Source organism: Pseudorasbora parva, chromosome 10 (genome assembly GCF_024679245.1).
Source record: "Pseudorasbora parva isolate DD20220531a chromosome 10, ASM2467924v1, whole genome shotgun sequence".
In the NCBI taxonomy this organism is placed as follows: Eukaryota; Metazoa; Chordata; class Actinopteri; order Cypriniformes; family Gobionidae; genus Pseudorasbora; species Pseudorasbora parva.
Window position 1 is genome coordinate 13,131,094 of NC_090181.1, and position 25,976 is coordinate 13,157,069.

Here is a 25,976-nt window from a genome sequence, read left to right on the forward strand (position 1 = left end):
TAAAACAAAGCAGATAAAAATGACTAGTGTACCTGTTTTAAATAAATCCCAAAAATTGACTGGCGTAGCCTACTTTTACGTTGTTTCAATGTGACTGAACAGAACAAGTCCTCCAGAGTGCCGACAGGTGCATTTACGCCACCTAGTGGTAAGCAATTAAATAACACTTTTATTTTATTTTATTAGATTAAATGACTCGGGCAAAATTCCACTGAAAGTGACTAAACAAAGTACATGATATATATATATATATATATATATATATATATATATATATATATATATATATATATATATATATATATATATATATATATATATATATATATATATACACATTTGGACTATATATATATATATATATATAAATATATATATAATTACGTAAACGTAGTCCCCATTGAAATGTATGTATATATATATATATATATATATATATATATATATATATATATATATATATATATATATATATATATATATATATATATATTACACACATACATTTCAATGGGGACTACGTTTACGTAATTATATATATATATATATATATATATATATAATTACGTAAACGTAGTCCCCATTGAAATGTTTGATTGAGCTTCCCACTCCATGATTGCTGCACCCCACACTAACTAGACCTGTTATAAGCCTTCAAGAAAAAAGTGTGTGTAATGGTATCAGTTTAGAAGAAAAATACTTAAGCAAGAGACTTAATTAAGCAAGAGATTTGCTGAATTACAACAACAAAAAACAGCAGTTGCTTAGTCAGGTCTTGACACATCCATTACAACAGAATTTAGAATGGTTTTGAAGAATTTTATATTGATATACATATATTACACATTCAAACAATACTTGTGCAAAAACCATCTCTACCATAAAAAATTGTATGTGTCTCTGGCAGCATGGCTGGAGGCATAAAGGCAATATTTCAGACTGTTTTAAAAAATAAAATACAAAACACAAAATGACAATATATTCTGATGCATAGCATCTATTAATTAGAACATTACAAAAAATAATGTGTCAAAGTGGTAAACACAGGGAAGGTTAATACATGTAAGAATAGAGTTTACATGCATAAAAACTGAGGTTTTGTTTTTTGACAATGGAACCCTCGAAGGGTCACTGTTTAGTGCCAATGTAGTCCTTCATGAATGCTCCATGGTCAGGTCCTTTATATCTACTACACAGAAACATGTCCACCCCTGCCCACACAAACAAGACTTTCTAGTCACAAACCTCTCCATATCAACGGTTCTCAACACACCACCACAACACAACAGATGTCAGCTCAAGTAGGCCTACTTATTTGCATATTGTACAAAACCACCCAAAAAAAACCACCAAATACTAAACTTGTCATGATTACCAAACATGAAGGTTACCTTGTGGACTTAAAGAACAATTTGAGCGATAACTGTTAGCCTCAAACGCATTCATACTCACGGAAGGCTAACACAATGACGAGTGTAAACTGATTTTTGTTTCACTTTGGGCTGGATGTTAGTCAACCAACACATCATTCGCTTCCATTTCTCCATGTCATGTAGATCAAGAGACATTAATATTCTCTTGCTTGATTAGAGTTGATGTATTACTCTTTGCTGCATCTTACATGTGGTTGACAGCTTTCATCGACTGAAACCTCCTCTTAAAAGCCGTCACTAAAAGCCCTCTGTTTCCCGAAGAGCGGACCAATGCACAAGCACAAGCTGACGGCTCGGGCGGTTATAAATCCAAACCTGTCCTGGGCTCTTCCTCTCTCAAGCGAAGTCTTGGCTGGGAGGACTGCGTGACTCGATATTAACTGAACCCAATGAAGTTGAATTCAAGGGTCCGAGAGGTCAGAGGTGTCTACAGTCACTTTGATGAAGATCGAATCGTCTTTGATATAGGTTCCATTCTCCAGAACAGTTTGAGCCACGAAGAGCGGACAGCCTGAGGCGATGTTCATTTCGCCAGTGGGCCGGCGAAAGCTACTGCTATTGGGGTCCGGTTTGAAGGCATCACCTAAGTGTTTCCTTGCCGGCCCCTGGTCCATTAGCATTAATGTTACTTTCTGTTTAAATGGCCAAGGCAGCAAGGCGTCATATTCCCCGCGCATGACCACAAAGAAGAGCGAGAGATGTGTGCCTTTACCCATTCCATCCCCATTGAGATAAACGCGGGCGCACATCTTGTAGCCGAAATAGCCCGTGTAGAAAGGCTGGCTGTAGAGTGAGAGGGTTTTGGAAGCCACGGCTTCCTGTTTCCGCCTTTTGTAGTCACGGATTTTCCAAATGAGTGTACCATTAAAGCTGGCCGTCTCTAGCACCTGCAGCTTCAGATCCATCTCCGCCAGCCTGATGTCATGGACACTCATCATGTCATCGTGACGTGCGAGCTGCTGCTCTAAGGAGCCTGGTGACAGTATTGAAAAGCGTTAACGATAATCATCATTTCTGTACGATATATTGTAATAAAAAATTGAGGCATACATAACATTTTCTTACCCAGGGTGTGAGAACCAGAACTGGAACCAGCACGACTCGAGTCGAGAGCGGATACAACTGAACGCATGCTTTCCACGGTCCCTCTCAGAGCCTCCACCTCCTCCCTTATAGCCCGCAGTGGACGAAGTTCCCGCAGCTCCATCTCGATCTCAAGCAGTTTCTCAGAGTGAGCGCTCATCAACATCTACACGCATAAACACATATAGAGAACTGTTAAAAATGTCATAGCTAGGTCTCTGTTAATTTAAGATATTTTTAGTAGAACTTCAGAAAAGTCATAAATCAAAATAGCAATAATAATGCAACTACATTGTATACATATTAATAAATTGTATAGTACATACACTACCATTCAAAACTGGGGTTTTAGCAATATTGTAAAATGGTATTATAAGTTAAAATAACAAATTTCCATGTGAATATACTTTAGAATTGCACATGAAAGGCACACAATCTTATAGAAATCATTAGAATATGGGTCAATGACATGATGTGCATATTTTTGTGTCCAAGTCCATTATTTCCTTAATTTTTTGTTGTTGATAAATTCATGACATGTATTGCTTTATTCTGTAAAGCCATTTTAGTTTGAATTTATTTTTAGTACATTTATATAACATATTATTTTGTTATATTAAAATGGTGTCTTAATAAAAATAAAAACTACATCCTATGGCACCCTATGAACCCTTTCATATAAAAACACTTTTTATAAATATCAGTAGGTTTAAAGCTGTTGAGATAACTCAAAATCCTTTGCCCAGGAGTTTGTATAGTCTCAAATGTCAGGGTGGCACAATTGCAAACAAGGCTTTTATTATGAATTGACAAGGTAATAACAGATCCTTGTGGCAGAGTAAAAGGTTTGTAGATCTCTCTCAAGTACTGTTAAACTGCTCTTTTAGGTTGGTACACTTTCCTTGTCAGGTGATAGTATATAGTCTTCATTTCAGAAATTAAGGGATTGTGTCAAAAATGTCACTTAAAATTAATACAAAAGCTCACAAAATGTACTATTTTGTTACAAAAAGTACTTGTATGAGATCTGGAGTTTTATATTATAATGTGATATAATTAAGCAATATCACAAGAGATGGCAGAGATGTTATCAAAAATTTGAGCATGACTGCAAACACGATATTGCTTTTATACAACAAATATTTTTTTGAACATTCTCAACATTATTTATACATTTGTAATGATTTCATTTGATTGGTAAAAGCTCTATATAGTGTCTTAATCTAATTATATTACTGATCCAAAATAAGTAATTTCTCAGGCGTTAATGTGGATTTTTATGAATTTAAAGAATGCATGTCTTGGTCTCATCCCCTCAAAATCTTTGTCTTGACTTGGTCTCAATTAGGTGGTCTCGACTACAACACTATCAGGTGCTAAAACTATATAGTATACAAGCAACTAGTTGGTTTTACCGCCTGACATAAAACAGTCAAAATTAATTAATTTAAACACTTTGAAATGTTATTTAACAACTGAAACTTGTTTAAACACATTGTTCATGTTTTGAAAAGATAAAAAGGTTAAAAATAAATTGAAGCTTTATTTCTCAATGACCTATATACTGATATGGTACTCAAGAAACATTTCTTAAATTATTATCAATCTTGAAAAAATAAGTTTATGAATCTGACATATTCACTAATTTGATTACTGAAATAGAAAGCTTGAATGTTTCTTATTTATAAATGTCACTTTATTTTTTCAATATCCTACACAAATTGTTTCTAGGTTTAAAGTACATTTTGAATCCTATATTTTCAGTGTGGTCTCAGACTTAGATCCCACTGTAGAGGACAAGTTACAAAGAGAAGGCACTGAATTATAAAAGCATGTGTCAGAACAGTATTGCAAGTATTGCAAAGTACAGAAGACTTGCGGCACTTTATACAAAGTGGAAGTTATTTTTATCTTCAACTGATTCAAAAGAAAATAATACCACTTCTTGGTGACGGCTCTCACCTGCATGCTGACTAGTTTCTGCTCCAGCTGCCTGTTCTTTTCTCTCATCTCCTCATACTGCGTTTCTACCTCTGCGAGACGGCTGCTGAGGCTGGGCAGAACTTTATAACGCTCCATCAGCTCGCTCTTAACGTCTTCGACCTACACAAAGATTAATCAGTGCATATGTTTGATTTGACTCTATGAACAGCAAAAAACATTCATTTTCACACCAGAAACTGATGTTATTAAAAAGAAAACTCTTGTTTCTGATGCGTTAAACACTGTAATTATAAATGGTATCTAATTTGATGAAATCTGTTTTGATTGTTATACCTTGCCCTCTAGTGTGTTGCTCCTGACAGCCATCATTCTCAGATGCTCGGATGCAAAACTGGACTCATGTTCTCTCATCTCTTGATTCAGTCCCTTTAAAATAATTAAAAACAAATAAAAACAAATAAATAATTGTCTTGACTTTTTGAAGACTACAACATATAGGCTTGTTATACAAGTCATTTAAATCTGAAATTGTGCATGTTGTAGTCTAATAGTATACCGTCATATGCAATGCATATTAAATTCATAGTTTATTTGTTATTTTATTATTGTGTTGATATGTTAAATCTATATATCTATCTATACACTTTACATTTAGAAGGAAATAAAAATGATCAAAACTGAAGTTCTACAGTGTCCTTTAAATCGATATTTGGTCAAGTAACAGAGAGTGAAAGTCACCTTATAGGTACAACCGTAGCGAATGAAGGTACAGGTCACCTGGGCCTTTGGACAGTCATGCTGGTGACTGGACAGCTATAGGAAACAAATTCATTTCACAAATGCATTACAATTCTTCTGCCTTTACCATTTATTTACAATTCAAATATTTTTAGCAACACATTACAATAAGGTTTAGCATGAACTCCCACTGGACAACACTTATTATTAACACATTTATTAATCTAAGCTAATATTAAATGTTAACATTTACTAATATGTGTTTATGATCAAAGGTTGCATTTGTTACCTTTAGCTCATGTACTGGGAACTAACATGAATATAAACATTTTCATGACCTAACATTAACAAAGCCTAAAAAAATGCTGTAAAAATATATTGTTCATTTTTGGTTCATTCAAGTTATATATTAACTAATGTAATCAATTGCAATTGCAAACACACACACACACGTTAGTCAAATCAAAAGTGCACTCCAAGCCTACCTCACTTCTTAGAATGGAAGAAAACGAGCAGTGATTAGGGCATGCTACAGGAAATGCAGGACAGACTGTTTCTTTGTGTTTCTGCAAAGAGAGATGACTGTTAAAATATATTCTTTATACTGCACACCTTCAAGATGATCATGATTAAAAAACTGTTAGTGTGTGGAGTAATAATGACAGGATTAATCAGGCGGAAAAACAGAAAGCATTCTTGACGTGAAAACACACATCAATCACTCTCTAAATGACAGTCGACATAACGGGAGATTCCCCCGAGTTCCTTGTACAAATGTGAAACTTAAAGGTCATGGGACATTAATGACAGAACACAAGGGGAATACTTCTCATAGAGGAACTGAGATGTCCACTAATTCCAATCAAGGAAAAAAACTCAATGACAACTGAAAAAAGATCTCATGAATTTCTAAGTACTTTCCATTAGATTTCAGGTCCTTTTTATGGGAACTGGGGGATTTTGGGCAATGTGCGTTACCTGTAACTCAGTGAGGGCCATCTTGTGACTGCAGAATTCACAGGTGATCTCTCTGTGTTTGCATTTGCGGCTCAAGTGCTCGGGCATGTCTTTTCTCATCATCTTCTCCTTACACTTTCCCAAAGGGCATGGCACCTCAAAGTATGGACAAACTTCCAAGTGGTCCTGTTCAAACGAGAGAGACAAATCTGAATTTTGTGGCCTAAGTCTCTACGTAAACATACATGGCATTTCAACTATGAATAAAACTACACTCCCCATTCTTAAAAAAAAATAAAAAAATTAGTCTAGGCTCACATTTCGCTGTGCTTGAGGCAAGGTTCTAGTCGGGAGGAATTTATCATACGATATGTAGACTATTGTGTTTAAGAATCATATGACTTACCATGACCCGCTGTAAACTCATTTGTTCTTTACATCCATTTTTCTCACTTCGACAGTAGACCTTCAGAGCCATAATTTCCCTATTGCAGCAAACATCCCGGAATATCTGACAGAATATCAAATGAAGAAAAGAAAAAAAAAACATCCGTTACATGGCCTGTGTAAGAGATATGTGTTGAGTTCTGCCTGTTATATGGCCCACATTACTTTCACTTGGAGCTGTGAGAGTGAGATTTAATATGTAACAGAGTGGGTGTGTCCTCATAGGTTTTGGCTTCACTTTCTTACCTTATCTTCAAAGAGTGGCTCTAAATCAGCTGGACACACTGGGTTAGGCTTACTGGGGGGGAAAAAAGAGTCAGATTCAACTGTAAGCAAATTGTATCCATAGTTCAAATTACCTAAATTCAGAAATAAAAATTTAGCAATTTTATTTAGATCAGTGTCTCCCCCCTATTGTCCACAACGATATTCATCTCATGAATCTTTCCAGTTTCCAGCTTCCAGTTTGTGATTTACTGGATAAGATTAAAAAGTATATATTTTAATAACTAGACTAGAGCATAACTAGAAGAATTGATATTCATTATAAAAATGCACATAAGTTTTATAATTGTATTCATTTATTTGACTTATACACAGGTCTAAAAACTCATCTATTCAGTTTTTTTCCCAAGACAGCAGAAACCCTGGTTCTTTAAATAAAAATAAAAAATCAGTTGTTGGGAGATGCACTATAAAAAAAAATATCTTGATTTTTTAGCTTTTTCGTGTTGAATTTAATGCCTGTTTTTTTTCTTGTTTTAAATCATTATGTAATCTTCACTGCAAAAAAAAAATGCTTTTCTTACTTAGAATTTTGGTCTTGTTTCTAGTCCAAACATCTAAACAAGAAGTATTTACTAGACAAGCAAAAGTAATTGTCTTGTTTTGGGGAAAGATAACTAAAAATAAGCAAAATAATCTGCCAGTTGGGTAAGCAAAAATACTTAAAACAAGATTTTGCTTTCCCCACTGGCAGATTATTTTACTTATTTTAAGCAAAACCACTTTTTATTTTGAGTTATTTTGTCCCAAAACAAGACAATAATTGTTACTTTTCTAGTAAATGTTTCTTAATGTAATTTTGACAAAAAAAAAAAGACAAAAATATTAAGTAAGAAAAGCTTTTTTTGCAGTGTTGGAAGTTTTTTTGTGGAGATCCTCTGATTAAGATTTAGCAGTACTGGCCCATTGTACCCAATACATATTGTGCCGGGTTTCGAATTATTGAAACAACATTTGAAGGAGATAAAGGATGCGTTCCCATCACACAGACACCTCTCTGCCTATTTTTTCATCATCACGCATCAGTAAAAAACTCCAAAGTAAAAAGTATTTTCTTTTTAAAAGTATTTCCCCGACTAGAACCAAAATGGCATTTTCCATTTATACAGGTTAGTGCTATCTCTATCATTCGAGACACACTGAAATGGAAGGTGTATTTGCAATCTGAATAGGAAATATGTTGGAAATAAAATATCTGAAATTGCTTGGCTTACTCTTTGGCTCGTGATAGCTCTCTTACTATTACAGCAGAGCATTTGTATAAACTACTGAACCCTCACCCACCTGAGCAGATCTGCGATGCAGCTCTCGCAGAAGCGGTGTCCGCACTCAGTTTGCCGAGGTTTACAGAGCACTAGCCTGCAGGCCTCACAGCAATACTTGGGCTCAGGTGTCATGACAAAACCGTCCCTGAAGCCTCCGTGCAGGGGCCAGAAGCCCGGCTCATGCCTGGGCCGCTGGGCCATGGAGGGCATAGCAAGAGATGGCGGACGCTGCTGCAGGGCAATCTGCTGTTCCACATTACGCCCTGCGGACATGACCTGAAGAGAAACAGACAGATTAGGGTCTTCAACTACATGACATGTGCATGAGAAAATTGAAATGCTGAATAGCTTAGTTACATAAAAAGTTCACAATGACTTCCAAAAATATGAAAACAGAAAACAGACATCCTAACAGACAAAAAAATCTTTGGCACATTAAATTCCTTTCTTGTCCAGATTGAAGATGTCAGGAATTCTGTCTGGGAAACATTATTGAAACTTAAAATGGAATAGGCTGTTGTCTGATTGGGTCCAGACCCCTTTGACAAACATCAATTTGTGGCCGCTTTGCTGGCATTGTTTCAAGAACACAAGTGCTGTTAAGTGTTTAGTAGGAATATTGCATCGACCTTATTGATTTAGAAGAGTTTTGATGGATTTAAGATATGGCTACCTGAGATCACCAAAGCATTTAGACACATTATATACACTTAAAATGGCAACAATATATCAAGCCAAGTGACATCTGCAAACAAATGATGCTTGACTTTCAGTCTAACTTCAACTTTTACTGGTCCCAAGCCCCAAGGTGATTTTAGTGGATAAATGAGTCAGATCCTTAGACTGGGTAAACCCAGCCTGATCTGCCGGCGATTTGATTTTGCACTGTAACTCAGTCTGGAAACCTGTACATTCATTTCTACTGCTTCTGTTCTTCATACTGGCTTATCCACCTGGCAAGCTATTGGTGGGTTTAACACGATGACATATACTGAAACAATGTGACCGTAAAAAAATATGGACGACGCGACTTCACTGGCTTCCGCTGACAAGAGTTGAAGCCTCCAGAGGCCTGCACACAGATTTGGGACCGGAGTTGTGCAGTAGAGCGCACCAAGTAGAGGCGCAATGGCAAAAGCCCACCCACAACCTCTCACAGATGCAGAGCAATTCATTATGTTGGTGTGAAATAAACAGTTATGAAAATGTAGAAATTAAAGCTAAAGCCTGAAAACCCAGAGAAAAGTCAGTTAGTGCCTCAGTGACAACTTCACTCAAAGAATCACACCCCTTATGGTCTGATTGGTTGAAGCGGACCGGTAGGCTGATGGACACCTGCATTCAAACGCTTTGTGTCTATCTGTGTAAGCACTCTGTCAAATGTACTACATGTTTGTGAAGCGCTGTTCGTAGTAGCCAATCACAGACATATTTGATGAGCATGTGAGCACAATAGCCAGTCAGAGGTGTTTACAATTCCGCTCAACAGCACTCAAAGCGTCACTTTTTTTTTAAATTTTAGTACCGATTTGGTATCGCGGTCGGAACTTTTGACAACACTACCCCAGACCAATGTTTCATTTTAAATTGAGCTTGGTCTGGTGATAGCCAGACAATCAGTTCCTGTCAAGCTCATACAGATGTCCTTCTAGAACAGGGGTGTCCAATTCTGCTCCTGGAGGGCCACTGTCCTGCAGAGTTTAGCTCCAAATCCAAAGAAACAGCTGAACCAGCTAATCAAGGTTTTACTAGGCATTCTAGAAGCTTCCAGAGAGGTGTGTTGAGGGAAGTTGGATCTAAACTCTGCAGGACAGTGGCCCTCCAGGACTGACTTTGGACACCCCTGGTGGAGTTCTCACCAGAAATGAGAACTCCATATATATATATTCAGTTTACTGTGAAATATGAATACCAAAGTCTGGGGTCAGTTCAGTTTTCTTATCTCTTTAAATAAATAAATACTTTTATTCAGCGAGAATGCATGAATAAATTAGATCAAATTACAGTATATAGTGCATCCAGAGAGTATTCATAGCGCTTCACTTTTTCTACATTTTGTTATGAAATGTTATGTTAATGTTCAAAATTGATTACATTTGCCAATCGTTAAGCCCCGCCCTCCTTAGTTACTGTTGTTACGCCTGTCAAGCTTTCGCGCCTGGCACGTCCTATTACATTATGTATGCGCCGGTGTCAGACATTGCCAAGGAGTTAATTAGTCATTTTTGGTAAACAGGTAAAATATCGGAGAGAGAGCAAGACAAAAGGGACTGCAGTATGCATTAGAGCGATATATCCACGACATAATATGCAACTGATCATAGAATAATTTAATCAAAATTGACGCTAAAGCCTGTAGGTGCCAGTGCAAGAACCAGCCGCCTCATATGTATGTTCATGCACAGCAGAGTAAGTGAAATTAGAAAATAATCTGATAATTATAAATCAAACAGCTTTTGGAATAAAGACAAGACATTAGCCTGACCAGATTGCAATTATTCTCGCGTTTATATGTAACGCACCAGGCTACTGCTCACACGTCATGGGTCTAATCCACGCCTTGGACCTGGCAATAGCCAGAGATGCTGACCTGAGCCATACAACAAAAACCCTATAGTTACCGAAATACAGCCTTATAACAGAAAGTCACTCTCTCAAACATGATGTTTTAATAAATGTATAAACACAGCCACTGCAACTTATGAAGGTCTTAATTTGCAAACAATTTGTCTAAACAAATTACAATATAAAACTAATAAAGCTACAAGACAATCATTTTTATAGTCTATATACTGTATCATCTTTAATAATTGGCATTATCAAAAGTCTCATGTCTTTTTTTTTTCAGTTTGTTGGAGCAAACGTAGGTGTTTTTTAAAATTCTGTCTACATTTAGTTGTGAATGGTGCCTCCCACACTGCTTGATCCACGCCCAACATTTCTCCCCTTCGGTTTTAGGTTTGGGAAAGGAAAAAAATACCCCATAATGACAAAATGAAAGAAGTTTGTTTGAAATCTTTGCAAATAAATAAAAAAATACATGTACATAAGTATTTACAGCCTTTGCTCAATAATTTGTTGCAGCCCCTTTGGCACCAATTACAGCCTGAAGTCTTTTTGAGCACGATGCTACAAGCTTGGCACACCTATTTTTGGGCAGTTTCTCCCAATCTTTGCAGGACCTCTCAAGCTCCATCAGGTTGGATGGGGAGCTTCGATACACAGCCATTTTCAGATCTCTCCAGAGATGTTCAATCGGGTTCAAGTCTGGGCCACATAAGGACATTCACATGCCTTTATCATCTTGGCTGTGTACTTAGGGTTGTTTTCCTGTTGGAAGATGAACCTTCACTTCAGTCTGAGGTTTTCATCATTCAATCTCTGTACATTGCTGCATTCATCTTTCATTTGATCCTGACTTGTCTCCCAGTTCCTGCCGCTGAAAAACAGCCCCACAACATGATGCTGCCACCACGCTTCACTGTAGGGATGGTATTGGCCAGGTGATAAGTTACCAAAAACTTAGCAGTGGTAAGCATGAAGCTTACCATTCAGGCCAAAGTGTTCGATCTTGGGTTAATCAGACCAGAGAATTTTGTATTATATATATATAAATTTGCAAAGATTTCAAACAAACTTCTTTTATGTTGTCATTATGGGATATCGTTTGAATCAAACAGTGATTTTGGAGTAATGCTGTAACAACAAAATGTGGAAATAGTGAAGCAATGTGAAGAACTTTCCGGATGCACTGTACACAAAAAAAGATCACTGTTTTAAAAAAATATTAATCAGCAAAACGGTTTTCAACATTGATAATAATAAACTATTCTTGAGTACCAATTCAGAATATTAGAATGATTTCTGAAGGATCATGCGACACTGAAGACTGGAGTAAGGGCTGCAGAAAGTTCAACTTTGCCATCACAGGAATAAAAATGACAATATTTAATTAAATGGCACTATTACAATTCTAGTCAATACTGATCATAATTCAAGTAATATGAAGAACATCAAGAATATAAAGTAAGTTAAAAAAAAATCTAAAATCATCCCAATTTATTATGTATCATTGTACCACTAAATACATTTTTTTTCTATAATATATATTTTTAAATAATTAGAAAAAGATTTGTCTATCCTACAATACAATATGAAGCAGCAATCCAATCTGACATACACCACACACACACACACACACACACATACACAAAATATATATAATGATGTCAGCATTGTCATTTCATAATTGCTTATGTAAAACATGACGGCAAAGTAAGCGGTGACTCAATCATCTTGACTGCGAGTAAGTGATGAGGGTGTCGTTGTACCCATTAACCTCTTAAACACCGTCTGACATCACAACAGCTTGACTTCTGCCTCTCTGCCTATTTCACATCTCCACCCGAGTTTAAACAGATAGAAGTTAGTCATCTCCTCTTCCATTTTGATATGCTAATATCTGCCAATGAGGCGACACTTTAACATTGTGCTTACTTTGCCACATCAACAGCTCCTGACCGGCAGCACTCAGGCTGGGAAATCCCTTCATAACAGGCATAGCTCTCTAGCTCTAATAATATCTCTCTTATGAGCCAGCTACACATTAAGCACATATACAGGAAGGTCCCAGCACTGTTGCTGAACACTGCAAGAATTCCTTTAAGCAGAGGACGCCACAGTTATTCCACAAGAGTGACTGGTCCCCACCGCACATGCCTCTTCTCCAGTACAGAGACTTTCCGGCACAAAAGGAAACAGAAATTATAGCTATTTATGGTGCATTTTTATGAATGTAAGTAAACCACATAAACAAATATTTTGACTTGGAAAATTAAATTAAAACTCAGTCATAGATCAGTCGAAACAGTTCAGCCTAGCATCCAGTGGAAAACAACTGCTCTTGATGACAAAAAAAAATATTGTTGTTTGCCAAGGCATATTAACAGTTAAGAATCTGGATAAACTAATAGCGCCAAGTAGCAGACTTCAGCATGTAACTCATTCTGCAAAGACTGTAGTACAGACACATATTTCTAACCAATCATCTTCATGATTTATGCCTGGTAAACAACAAAATGCAAGCCTAGAAATCTAGATCTGCCCGCGAGTGTCGTCTAGCAACTGTCAATACACTTCTGAGCTATAAATGCCAAACTCTTGACAGTGCAATCACATCGTGTATAGAGACGGTGGGCGGGGCTTAACATAATGACGCCAGAGTTGCGCTTGTGTGCTTCTAGTAAACACAGAAACTGGCGAACGGCGGCGGTCTTTCGAATCAGCTTTGACTGCGATTCTGGAAGACTTGGAGTTAAGCTTTTCTCTGAGAAAAGAACAAAGAACGGCCCTGAAGTCATTCTTAAAAAGGGAAGATGTGTTCGGAGTTTAGCCGACCGGATACGGCGAATGTTTAATCTATCAACGAGCTCCGCTTCACCTTCATTGGTCTGGTTGGGGGTAGCGCTATCCTATCGCGTGCAGAGGGAGTTTGAAAGACAACCGTTTATCCCGCCCCTCAGATTGAGCTGTCAATGGTGAGTTTCCAGACCAAACATCTTGATGTGGGTCTGACTTGTCAGGCACACAAAATGCCTGATTCACATTCAAAATTCACATTCCTTTTTGCAAAGATGCACCAACTTTTTCTTGTGTTATAAATTCAGCAAATATTTCTCCTTTACAATAGTTCACTCTTTGTCCCTCCCTAAAAGACCAAACATACTTTTATCATCTTTATATGCTGATACGTCATGGTTCTGCTGTGATCTTGGAACTATTTTCGCTGCTGAAATAGAACAAAAACGTTCAATATTGTGATAATAATAAGTGACTTAATGTCAATTAATTGTTTTATGGAACTGCCATATGAAATAAGTCTCACATATTCAATTGTTTTGGTATTCAGGAAAACAGCACTCTTGGTCAAACTGTATCATGTTATAAAAAGATTTTTTTTAATACACATTTAGAATTTTTTCTGCAGTATGTTAACTGAGTTTTGTGTGAACATACGGCAGTATTATTTGATTTCTCCCTAAGAGGCTGCGCAAGCATCAACAGCACAACCTTGTTACCATCAGTTCATTATACATTATATATTATTATGCACAAGTGATCGCTATCAAATTAAAATTCTCTTTCACTTGTCCCGGAAAAACAGACAAGTATTAAAGGTCCCATTCTTCGCGTGTTTTCAAAGCTTTGATTATGTTTCCAGTGTGCAATATAACATGAGTTCATGTTTCGCATGTAAAAAAACACAGTATTTTCCACACAATTGACTTATCTGTACACCTCTGTTTTCTCTGTCCTAAAAACGGCCTGATGATTTCCTTGTGCTATGAAGTCCCTCCTTCAGAAATATGTAACGAGTTCTGATTGGGCCAGCGCTTCCCGTGTTGTGATTGGACAGCAGCTTAGCGCACTTTGGTCGGAAAGATCCCGCCTCCTACCATAACGGGGAGATGCAAGCGCTGAATGCGCGCTCTTCTCCACGTTGGAGAGCAACAAGACCCCGCCCCCTATTTTGTGTGTTCTTGTGGGCGGAGGGTTAGTCAACAAACTGTTCTAGTGACGTCATTCCTGAAGGAAGTGCAGGAGTGTAGTCCAAACCGGCCGTTCGCTGTAGGCTTTGAAAGGGAACTTCTGTTAAATAAAATTTCTCGCTCGGCATTGAACTTTGAGCTTTATAATTTTACAGGTATTATTTATGCTCTAACAGCAACATTACACACTAACTAAAGTTTGAAAAATGGAATCGCGAGGAACAGGACCTTTAATGTCGAGTCCTGTATATATGTGTCTGTATGTATGTATATTTTACACGCACGCACACACACACACACACACACACATGCACACATGCACACATTCACACACACACGCAGACACACGCACACACACACACACACACAGATAGATCAAATATATGGTAGTGCACTGTGGAATTGCAATGAAAGTGATGTATATTATATCTGCTAAAAGATTAAAATTTAAATCACAATTAATCGCACCCTTATTGTGAAATTAAGCATACACCATTTATCTTGTTTCCCACATTCATTTAGTCATAATTTTCTATATCCAGCAAAGTAAACCTTCAGATTGAAGAGTGGTTCTTAAAAAAAAAAAGTGTATTCTTTTTAAGGTAAATTTACATTTAACATTTACATTTAATCATTTAGCAGACGCTTTTATCCAAAGCGACTTACAAAAAAGGGTAGAGCAATAGAAGCAACGAAACAAATAAGGCCAACAACCTGTAAGAAATCTCAATTAATTAGCACAGTACACAACATTTTTTTTTTTTTTATAGCCTAGGTGTCTTTCCAAAAAAGGACCATTGGACTCGGAGACTCCAAAAGGTCATCAAATAACCAAATGATATGTGTATTGTGTACAGTACAACAAAAAGGAGCTTGTTTCAATTTTAGACAAAATATAAGTAAAGTAAAATAAAAAAGATGCCAAAAAAACTCTAACCAACAACTTTGCCTGACTGCATTAAAGGTGCCCGAGAATGAAAAATTGAATTAACCTTGCCATAGTGAAATAAGTTCAGTACATGGACATCACATACTGTCTCAAAATTGCCTCCTACTTCTTATGTAAATTTCATGCATGAAAAACACCATGGAAAAATAAGTGATTCTCAACATAACGCAAACTGTGTCGCTGGGGATCATTAATATGTACGCACCCAACATTTGCATATGTCCGAACGTGTGCATTATCAGGGAGAACTGACGGAGCCGAATCATCGGGACTGCAGATAAACAAGCCACACTCGAGGATAACGAAAACGGCACCTCTCATGGACACAAATATCATGTTCCAGGCTGTGCAGGGGACGTGAGGACTTTTCATACCCTTCCCACAGATAAAAAATATCAACAGTCATGGTTGATGTTTATTATAATCGGATACTGAAGAAAGGGGCAATTACAACTATATAAGTAGTGATTTATCCATTTGTTTAAACTATTTTTGATTAAATTGAAAGTTTCTTAGAGAGTGTCATTGTGTCATTTCATTGTCTAGATTACGCAAGACGCTAGTACAGTAACAATAGGAAACTCCAAGTACCATACAAAACTAAATAGTGTGTCTAATGACAAAGATTAAAATTATTTTGTATTACAAAATACAACCGTAGATATGCATGTCATACAACGTTAGTTTAGTAGACGTTTAGTTGCTAACGTCACCTTCTCCACCATAAAAGTTCAAACGAAAGTCATTTGACAAGGCTTCTATTCATTTAGTAAAAGTATATATATTTATAATTTTGAGAACTGAAGTATGATGTTTTTGCATGCTTGTATTTCAGAGTACCTCACAGTCACTGTGTAGCCTACATTGTGACTAATGTTATATAAACATGTAATATCGTGGAAGAAAAAAAGACAAGTCTAAAATGTAGTTTAAAAAAATAAAAAGCTTTTATAAAAATAAAATAAAGGCGTTTGCGGTTGATAGATTTCAGTAATTTAAATCCCTCGTTCATAGCTTTTCTGTGAAAAAAACACGTATACTATCCGGTGTTTTACCTAAACATGTTCAATCTGGCAAACATATGCACGCGAGCTCTCTCTCGCACGGCACGGGTGATCTGAAAAACCAATAAACAAGTAAGCTGCATTTTAGCAATCTCCATTTGAGATGTTCAGTGTCATTCAGTCGGTCTGTGTTCAGTCAGAACGGTCGGGCAGGACTTACGAGCTGCTTCGCTGAACAACTAAGGCCATGTCCACACTAATACGTTTTCATTTGAAAACGTATATTTTTCTCTCCGTTTTGGCCTTCCGTCCACACTGAGACAGCATTTTAAGTCAGTGAAAACGCTCTCCAAAGCGGATAAATTTGAAAACGCCGTCTTCGCTTCGTAGTGTGGATTGTGAAAATGGAGGCTTTTTAATACGATGACGCATTTTTAGCCATGTGATGCAGTCATATGACCAATTCAGCCAAGATGGTGAACGACATTGTACAGCAGTTGTTTTGTATGCTTTCTGTTTTGACAGCCTTGTGTCACTTTTTACATACTGTTAAAAAACTCAAAGAGTAAAATTTCAAAGAGTAAATAAACGAGTAGCGGAAATGACGCAAGTCGAAGCGTCTTGGATTTGCTCATGCGCAGTACGGGGATGTAAGCGTTTGCAGACGTTTTAGTGTAGATGAAAATTTTTCCGAAAACGATTGAAAATGAGTGTGGACGTGGAGCGTTTTTAGACAAACACTGTTTTTAAATGTATCCGGATTAGTGTAGACGTAGCCTAAACTGCTGTGCTGTGAGCTGCTGAAATAAGCCAATCAGAGCAGAGCTCAACATTAATATTCATGACTCTTCCAAATCATTACATCCTAGGGACAATTTCTAGGGTTGTAAATGGACCTGTAAAACTGTATCTGGACAATTTTTGCCCTTAAACAAGCCACAGACCCTCTATTTAGATATCAGATAACAATTTAACATATTGTTTCAACTCATTCAAGGGCACCTTTAAGTATCTGTTTAGTACAGTTAACTGCAGAACAACTCATGTCTTTGTGAAATAAACAGTTATGGAAGTATAGAAATTAAAATTAAACTAAGGGTGTGTTCACACTTGTCATGTTTGGTTCGATTAAAACGAACCCTGGTGCGATTGCTCGGTTAGTCTGGTTCGTTTGAACATACGCTGCCATCCGAACAAGCGGGCCAAGACCGCTAAAAAGATGGGTCTCTGTCCGCTTCCAAATGAACTCTGGTGCGATTTGATTGATATATGAACGCAACATGGACCAAAGACATGCAAGCGAACCAAAAACAGGACGTAATGTCACAAGATGCTAGGCTACAAGTCAGCTGATTTGAAGACATGGAAAGATCAATCGGTGTATCCAAAATTATTAACGTTAACATTAGAGGGCAAACGTGGAACAACGAGGAGGTAAGTGCCTTATTAATATTAGGTCTGACGAGCATGTATATGAAAATGATAGAAAAAAACGCACAAAAAGCATACCTGGTTCTTCTCATCAAAGGACTTGTTGCCCATTAGTACAGAACTGCTGTCTCTTTTGCAGCAGATCTTCATTTCTGTATACAACAGAGAAAATCCTGGTGCTGTTTTGAATGTTTTAAACATTTTATGAGCTTTTCATGAGTTCTCAGCTGGTAAAAATAATGCCACATGTACACGCATAAAATGATTGCGTTTAATCCAGCACACAGCATTGTTTTGAATGTTCGGTAAGCAAGCTCCTACGTCACATAAGCCGACCAATCAGGTTGTGACCGTATCCCTATGCCTTTGGTTCGGCAACTCTAGGTTCGCTGTTAAAAATGCCAATGTGAACGCTAAGTGGACCAGGACTATATGCTTTGTTTTGTTTTTTGGTTCGGACCAAACGAACCAAACTAACCGAACTACAAGTGTGAACGCACCCTAAAGCTCCAATCTTCTCCCGAGAAAAGCATCTATATGGTGGTTTTCCCCCATGATATCTATGTCAAAATTATGGCCAGTGAAAATGCTGAGTGTTTATTTAGTAACTAGCCACACCTAGGCATGCAGATGCTTCTACAAACATTTGTGAAAGAATGGGTTACTCTAAGAAGCTCAGTGAATTCGAGTGTGGTCCCGTGATAGGTTGCCACCTCTGCAATTAGTCCATTCATTAAATTTTTTCACTACTTAATATTCCACGGCCAAATGTTAGTGGTATTATAACAAAGTGGAAGCAATTGGGAACAACAAGTCATCCACGAAGTGGTAGACAACGTAAAATCATGGAGCAGGGTCAGCACATGCTGAGGCGCACAGTTTGCAGAAGTCTCCAATTTATAGGAGACAATAGAAAAACAGACCTCCAAACTGTGTGTGGCCTTCAGATTAGCTTGTAAAGCACACTGCCACTGGACTCTAGAACAGTGGAGACGTGTTCTCTGGAGTGACAGATCACGCTTCTCTATCTGGTCATCCAAAGAAAGAGTCTGGGTTTGGTGGTTGCCAGGAGAATTGTACTTTCCTGACTGCATTGTACCAAGTGTAAAGTTTGGTGGAGGGAGGATTATATTGTGGGGTTGTTTTTCAGGGGTTGGGCTTGGCCCCTGAGTTCCAGTGAAAGGAACTCTTAATGCTTCAGCATAACAATACATTTTGTACAATTTCATGTTCCCAACTTGTTCCCAACCAAGAATGAATGCACACTAGTGCACAGATCAAGGTCCATTAAGACATGCCTGACCTCACAAATGTGCTTCTAGAGGAATGGTCAAAAAATTCCATAAACACACTCCCAAACCTTGTGGAAAGCCTTCCCAGAAGAGTTGAAGCTACAAAAAGTGGGCCAACTCCATATTAAACCATACAGATTAAGAATGGGATGTCATTTGCAGTTTTGTGTCCCAAAACTTTTGGCAATAGACTGTGTAGTACACACACACACACACACACACATTTGTTTTTGTGAATTACGGGGACATTCCATAGACCTGTATTTTTAGACCATATTTTCTATCCCCACACACTACCCATACCCCTAAACCTACCCATCACAGGAAACGTTTACTTTCTCAAAAAAAAAAAAAAAAAAAATTCTCACTCTGTATGATTTATTAGCCTTTAGAAAAATGGGGACATGTGGAATGGCTGCACCCTCTCCTTGTAATACCCATGTCATTATACACATTTATTTCCTGATATGCGTCACAAAAGTACACACACACACACAAAATGGTATTTATCTTGCAAAATTATTATTTACTAAAACGTAATCAGTTATATTGTTTATATTTTTATAATCTGTTATAACAATATTTTGTTGGTTCTTGTTTTTTCATCCATTCATAATTTCTTTGTATGACAGCCTGACCAAAAATTATGTCTGCACAATTTGGAATGTTTCACATAAAACAATTGACCACTTTAATATTTTTCTCTGCTTTTCAGTTATGTAATTGAAATAAAATCTGAAGTTCACTGATAAAGGTAAATAAATATATGATGTCAGTGATTACAGGTGTTAGATAATTATTATCCTAATACTGACCACCAAAGTAATCATGATTATATATTTTTTGCCATAATAGGGCAGCTCTACCAACAAACACTCAGAATATGCTAGTAGAGACCATAGCAATACCATAAACCATAAACACTGTTTGGACAGACAAACACCACTCATATTTTCTTTAAACAGTTGAAGGTTCGCCCAGATAAATAGCTTTTGGGAAGAAGATAACAACCATGTTTGCACAGCCATGTAGGATGCTCTCTCGCACACACACACACACACACACACACACACACACACACACACACACACACACACACACACACACACACACACACACACACACACACACACACACACACACACACACACACACACACACACACACACACACACACACACACACACACACACACACACACACACACACACACACACACACACACACAGTCAGTCACAGTCACACCCATCAAATTATTCACACTCTCAGCAAGAAATATTAAATCCCATCTGACGTATACAATGCATTGCAGCCTTAGTGAAGTGTTTCACAAACACACTACATGGCTCAACATGCCTTTGGTAAAATAACAATGGTAGCTCAACATATTCCGACATCCTTACTACTGGACACAATGACTGGAAAATCCAGTCACCCATGAAAACAAAAGTGAATATTTTATTGAATATTAGTTTGGTTGGAAAGTTTAGAGGATCTTGCCTGCTGATTTTGTTTCTGTTTTACTTACACTCCAGGTATTTCCCTACCTTTATCTCTCGTCTCACGCTGCACTATGCTAAGGTCAAAAATAAAACCACCTACAATTAAGGATAAAACTGTCCTTGAAATAGGCAACAAACTCTGAGAAAAAAAATACTATGCAAACAAACAAAAACAATATTCAACAGAGTACAAATCAAAATCCATGTACTGGTAGCTGACCAGAACTTGCAGTTCTCTAGGGATTTCCAGGAATATTTAAGGGGCTTTTCCATTTGCTGCCTCATCCCTCTCTGTCACTGTGCTGACAATACACATACACACCCACACACACACACGCACACACACACCCACAAGCACATAAACACCCATTAAGGAAAAAAGTGTGTAGGCAGCTGCTAGTAAACTATTATATATGCAAGGAATTATGTGACCTTATCCAAATGTTTAAGAATCTAAATGATCAGTTAATTGTATAAACAAAATTTAATCATGCTAAAGTAAAAATTCTTCATGTTTTGAAATGATTTCAGGATTTTCAGCATCATTACTCCAGTCTTTAGCGTCATGTGATTCTTCAGAAATAACTATAAAATGCTGATTTGCTGCCCAAGAAACATTTCTTATAATTATCAATTAAATTATACAAAATGTGTTTGATATAATTACACTATATAACTAATGCTGTTGTAATTTTTTTGTGTAAATGAATGAATTTGTTAACAGCACTGTAGTGCCTTACTACTCTACTTTAATATATTGATCAAATTAAAAAAATGTAAAATGAAAGATGAAGCATATATTTAAAACTAGGTAAAAAGGTAGGTAAAAAATTATTAGGTAAAAAATGCCTTTTATAAAAGGTTGAACTATCATAAATATGCTTCAAATAGGTCAAAGCTGACTGAACACAAATAAGAATTTTGCTCCAGAATATATTATATTTACAATTACAACACAAACAAAAAATCTTTTTTTTTTTTCTGGACAAGCAATTTTTTTACTCTGACAAGTACATGGAAAGGCTTAATGTCGAGCCCTGTCATATTATAAAACAACAACAACAAAAACATTAAATTGTGACTTAGTCACAGTTTTAAAAGTATAATTTGCCCAAAAAATCATTTACAGACACTCATGTTGTTCCAAACCTGCATGATTTTGTTTCTTTTTTTGGAAAACAAAAGACGAAATTTAGCACAATTTTAGGTTGCTCTTTACCCTTCAATGAATGAACCGTTTAATCTTTCTCTTTCGTTTTATGGATTCATTCAGGCTTGGAATGTAGGGGAAAACATACTTTTGTGTTCAGCAGGAGAAAGAAATTCATACAGGTTTGAAACAACTTGAGGGTGAGTAAATTATGACAGACTTTTAATTTTTGGGTGAACTATCCTTTTAATGCTATCGTTTATGTAGATGTGTCCCAAAAAAGCAAGACAAAAGACAAAATGATGTCTCACATTATCAGTGCATTTATAAAAAATAAAAATAAAACACGGCAGAACGAAAATGGCAAGACTAAGAGATGCTAAGGTAAAGCAAGCATCCATGTAATAAAGAACATAATACCAGAGAGAGCTGCAGGTGAAAAGCGTAACACAATACATTTCAGACTGTTAGTTTAGAGCTGAGAAGCGTCAAGGTAATACAGATTCTTTGAATGTATTTGCGCTGCAGGAGATCTCATAACAAAAATGAAAGAGAACTAAGAAGGGGAATATCACATCTTTCTGGCCTGACCTTTCAGAGGAAGACATGTGTGACTGCTATAGGTCATTTACAGGAATAAAACACCATTTCAGATGTAAACATATGATGAAGGTATGATGGGTTAAAAGTAAGTGCATTACTTAATGTGAAAATGTGAAGAAGTCGAGCTTATGTTATCTTCTCAGCTACTTTCTGTTGTTGTTGTTGTTGTTGTTGTTGTTGTTTTTTTTTAAAAAAGAGTCTGCTTTAACTTCTGTTGAAAGCAAGCCCCAAATGTGTGCTCCCTGTAGTTCATCACAACACTTTACTGTGTTAATCTGAGAGTGAAACTAAACTGGATTCAAACAGTCTCAGTTCTGATCCGCACACAGCAGCACATGTTAAGACTATTTTAGATTTTCAAACTGCTTCTGTCCACTGGCTTTTTTTTCCCCATTGGCGGATTTAAACAAAGATCGAAAAATATTTATTGGCTTGAATGATATTTAGATGCCACATTTATTGAAAATATATTTACTTCATTGGTAAATGTAATAGATTCTTGAAGGTAATAATATCACATAACAGTCACAATATGTAGCAAAATCCACTAGTGCAAAACTCCCGACATATACTTTGTAAGTTACTTTGAGATTCTTCAGACTGAAAAGTGCGTTATAAATAAAATCCATTATTATTATTATTATTGTATTTAGCATTAAACACAATTACAACTCACCCATTTAAAATCAAGATCTAAGTTTATACGCAGTGAGGTTTAAAAGTTTGGGGTCAGTAGGATTTAAAGATTTAAACAAATGAATGCTTTTATTTAATGGGGATGTATAACATTTATGAAAAAGTGACAGTTAAGACATTTATAATGTTAAAAAAGACTTCTATTTCAAACAAATGTTGCTGTTTTGAATTTCCCATTCAAAGAATTATGAAAAAGAAGTATCATGGTTACACAAAAAACACTTAGGCCTACCTGTTAAATTAAGCTGCTCAAATGTTTTCAATATTGATAATTATATGTATTTTTAAAATGCTTCTTGAACACCACATCAACATCTGATTTGTGAAGGATCATGTGACACTGAAGACTGGAGTAATGGCTGCTGAAAATTCAGCTTTGCCATCACAGGAATAAAGGCACTTATGCAAAATATATTCTTTATAATAGTTATTTTAAACTGTAATAATATATCACAATTTCGGCTCAAACAAGAGTGCAAGAGACTTCTTTCAAAAGTATGTAGAGTACAGATGGTTATTACTAGTTGACATTATTTATACATGTTTATTATTAGAATGAATAATAAACCTATGTTAGTATGTGGTTAGCATACTTAAAATAATGATCAGTTCTACATATAGGTTACCTGACATCTATAAAACATAAATAATCATCATACTTGTTGTGAAAATATTAGTCATCAATATTAGTCTACTAAAATTGTACAGAAGTTTACATGTCTGATTAAAATATGATAAAAGAGAGCAGTACACCCATTCTCTGTCTCATAAACTGCATCCAACAGTGGAATACAGTATGCCATCATGGTTTTTTCCATCAGTAGCATACAGGCCTAAATCATGCAAGAATTTTGCAAGTTAGGTATTGCCCCCAAGGAATAAGACCACAGAAGATTAAAGAGAAGAGAGAAAGAAAAAAAAACACATAAAAGATCAGTGTATAAAGGTTTAAGTTTATAGACCCATACCTCCTACCCCCTTCCATCAAAGCCTATAAAACATTTAAAATTAACATTTTTAGACCCTTAACTGTAAAAATCATCACAATGATCACCATAATAAAAGCAAAGTAAAAAGTACACTACACACATACATGCAAAGGTGAGGTCATCATCTACCATGAATTTGGAAAGCAGCTGTATAGGATTTAAACCTGTTAACACGTTGATAGCTTTACATGTTTCACAACTTGAACCCAAAAGAGCCCATATTTGTCCCGGAGACGGTAAAGAGAGCAGGTGAACATCTCAGATCAAAGCAGGACACACTTTAATCGCTGTAGGTGAACCCATAGACTTTGGGTTTGCCTAATCTTACCTTTCACTAACATAAGCTACACGTATTTTTTTACATGTGGATCTGTGAAATACGTTAGCCATCCACTTACATGAATCAGTTGATCAACGATGTCGTCCGATGATCCAACCGTGTTTCTCTGAAGAATTTCACGAATGGAGCCACAGATGGTCCACTCATATGACAGACACACCGAGAGACAACAACGTCCAAATTTACGCGGCCACAGCTCCGTCCTCGCTTCTCAAACAGGCAACAACGGCCATAGGATCAAATCGGGTCATTTTGACATCGGAATGTTCCAAAAACGGCTCGGTTGAGGTACACGAATAGGTAGAGAAGCCGCCACTGTGGCAGAGTGCTGTTGCTATCAAGTCTAGTAACTGGAAAGCCCCCTTGGTCTGACTTCCTCAGGAAATCCCCGTCATGAAAAAAATTGTAGCTGGTTGTAAAAGGACGCCATAGAGAAAGAACAAGTGGTGTGTCGCGTCTGTCCTCTAGGTGGCGCCAAAAACTCATATTCCGTAATCGCTTTCACTTCGGCGGCTTTTTTTCCACGTTTCTAATAGGTGATGAACGGTAAAATGCTTTTGTTACATTACTGTTCAGATGTACTGAAATATTAAGTTAGTTAAAGGGATCTAATCACAAATAAATCACAATATAGATGAAAGGATTTCCCCCCCCCCACCAGTAACCCAAAAAATGTTTGTTGAGCTGATGTCTGTTTACTGTATTATTCATATTTTTATCAATGTTATTAAAATCCTTATTAATTCAAGGAAAGTTGTATCTTTTTAATCATATCTAAATTATATATATATATATATATATATATATATATATATATATATATATATATATATATATATATATATATATATATATATATATATATATATATATATATATATATATATATATATATATGGGTGTTTCTGCAACTACGGGCACTTTTAAGTCCCAGCAGTGAAATTTTAGATTTATGTTAAAATTTGTCATATAATGCTTTATAAATATATTCACAGTGCCATTACACACCTTGACAAAAAATATAATTACTGAGTAATGTGATTTAATATAATATTATGAAGCGTTTATGGCTCAAAACACCATTTTTGTTAGTGTCCCACACCTGTGGTCTCAATGTTGAGATACATAACATAAGCTAATTGAATTAAAATTTGACATTATTTCAAATTGACTTGACTTATATATATATATAAGTAATCTAAAATAATCACATCTAAATTGTATATATACCGGTATACATACACATACACACACACACACACACACACATATATATATATATATATATATATATATATATATATATACACACACACACAT

At 36.4% G+C, this 25,976-nt stretch overlaps 1 protein-coding gene across 1 annotated transcript; it reads right to left on the reverse strand.

Moving 5' to 3' along the window:
* Window positions 1-805: 805 nt before the first annotated feature.
* Window positions 806-25,094, reverse strand: traf3 (TNF receptor-associated factor 3). The gene is made up of 11 exons (XM_067455199.1): window positions 24,715-25,094; window positions 8,172-8,428; window positions 6,849-6,900; window positions 6,562-6,666; window positions 6,177-6,341; window positions 5,684-5,764; window positions 5,199-5,273; window positions 4,794-4,886; window positions 4,479-4,619; window positions 2,499-2,682; window positions 806-2,406 (listed from the first exon to the last, which is right to left on the reverse strand). The coding sequence occupies exons 2-11, from the start codon at window positions 8,423-8,425 to the stop codon at window positions 1,835-1,837; spliced, it is 1,722 nt and encodes a 573-aa protein (XP_067311300.1). The 5' UTR covers window positions 8,426-8,428; window positions 24,715-25,094; the 3' UTR covers window positions 806-1,834.
* Between the last annotated feature and the right edge of the window lie 882 nt (window positions 25,095-25,976).

Coding starts and splice junctions, on each gene's coding strand:
- traf3 (XM_067455199.1), bottom strand. CDS start 8,425: ATGTCCGCAGGGCGTAATGTGGAACAGCAGATTGCCCTGCAGCAGCGT. Junction 5,274..5,683: donor CTTCCATTCTAAGAAGTGAG/GTAGGCTTGGAG, acceptor TGTTTCCTATAG/CTGTCCAGTCACCAGCATGA. Junction 4,887..5,198: donor GCTACGGTTGTACCTATAAG/GTGACTTTCACT, acceptor ATTATTTTAAAG/GGACTGAATCAAGAGATGAG.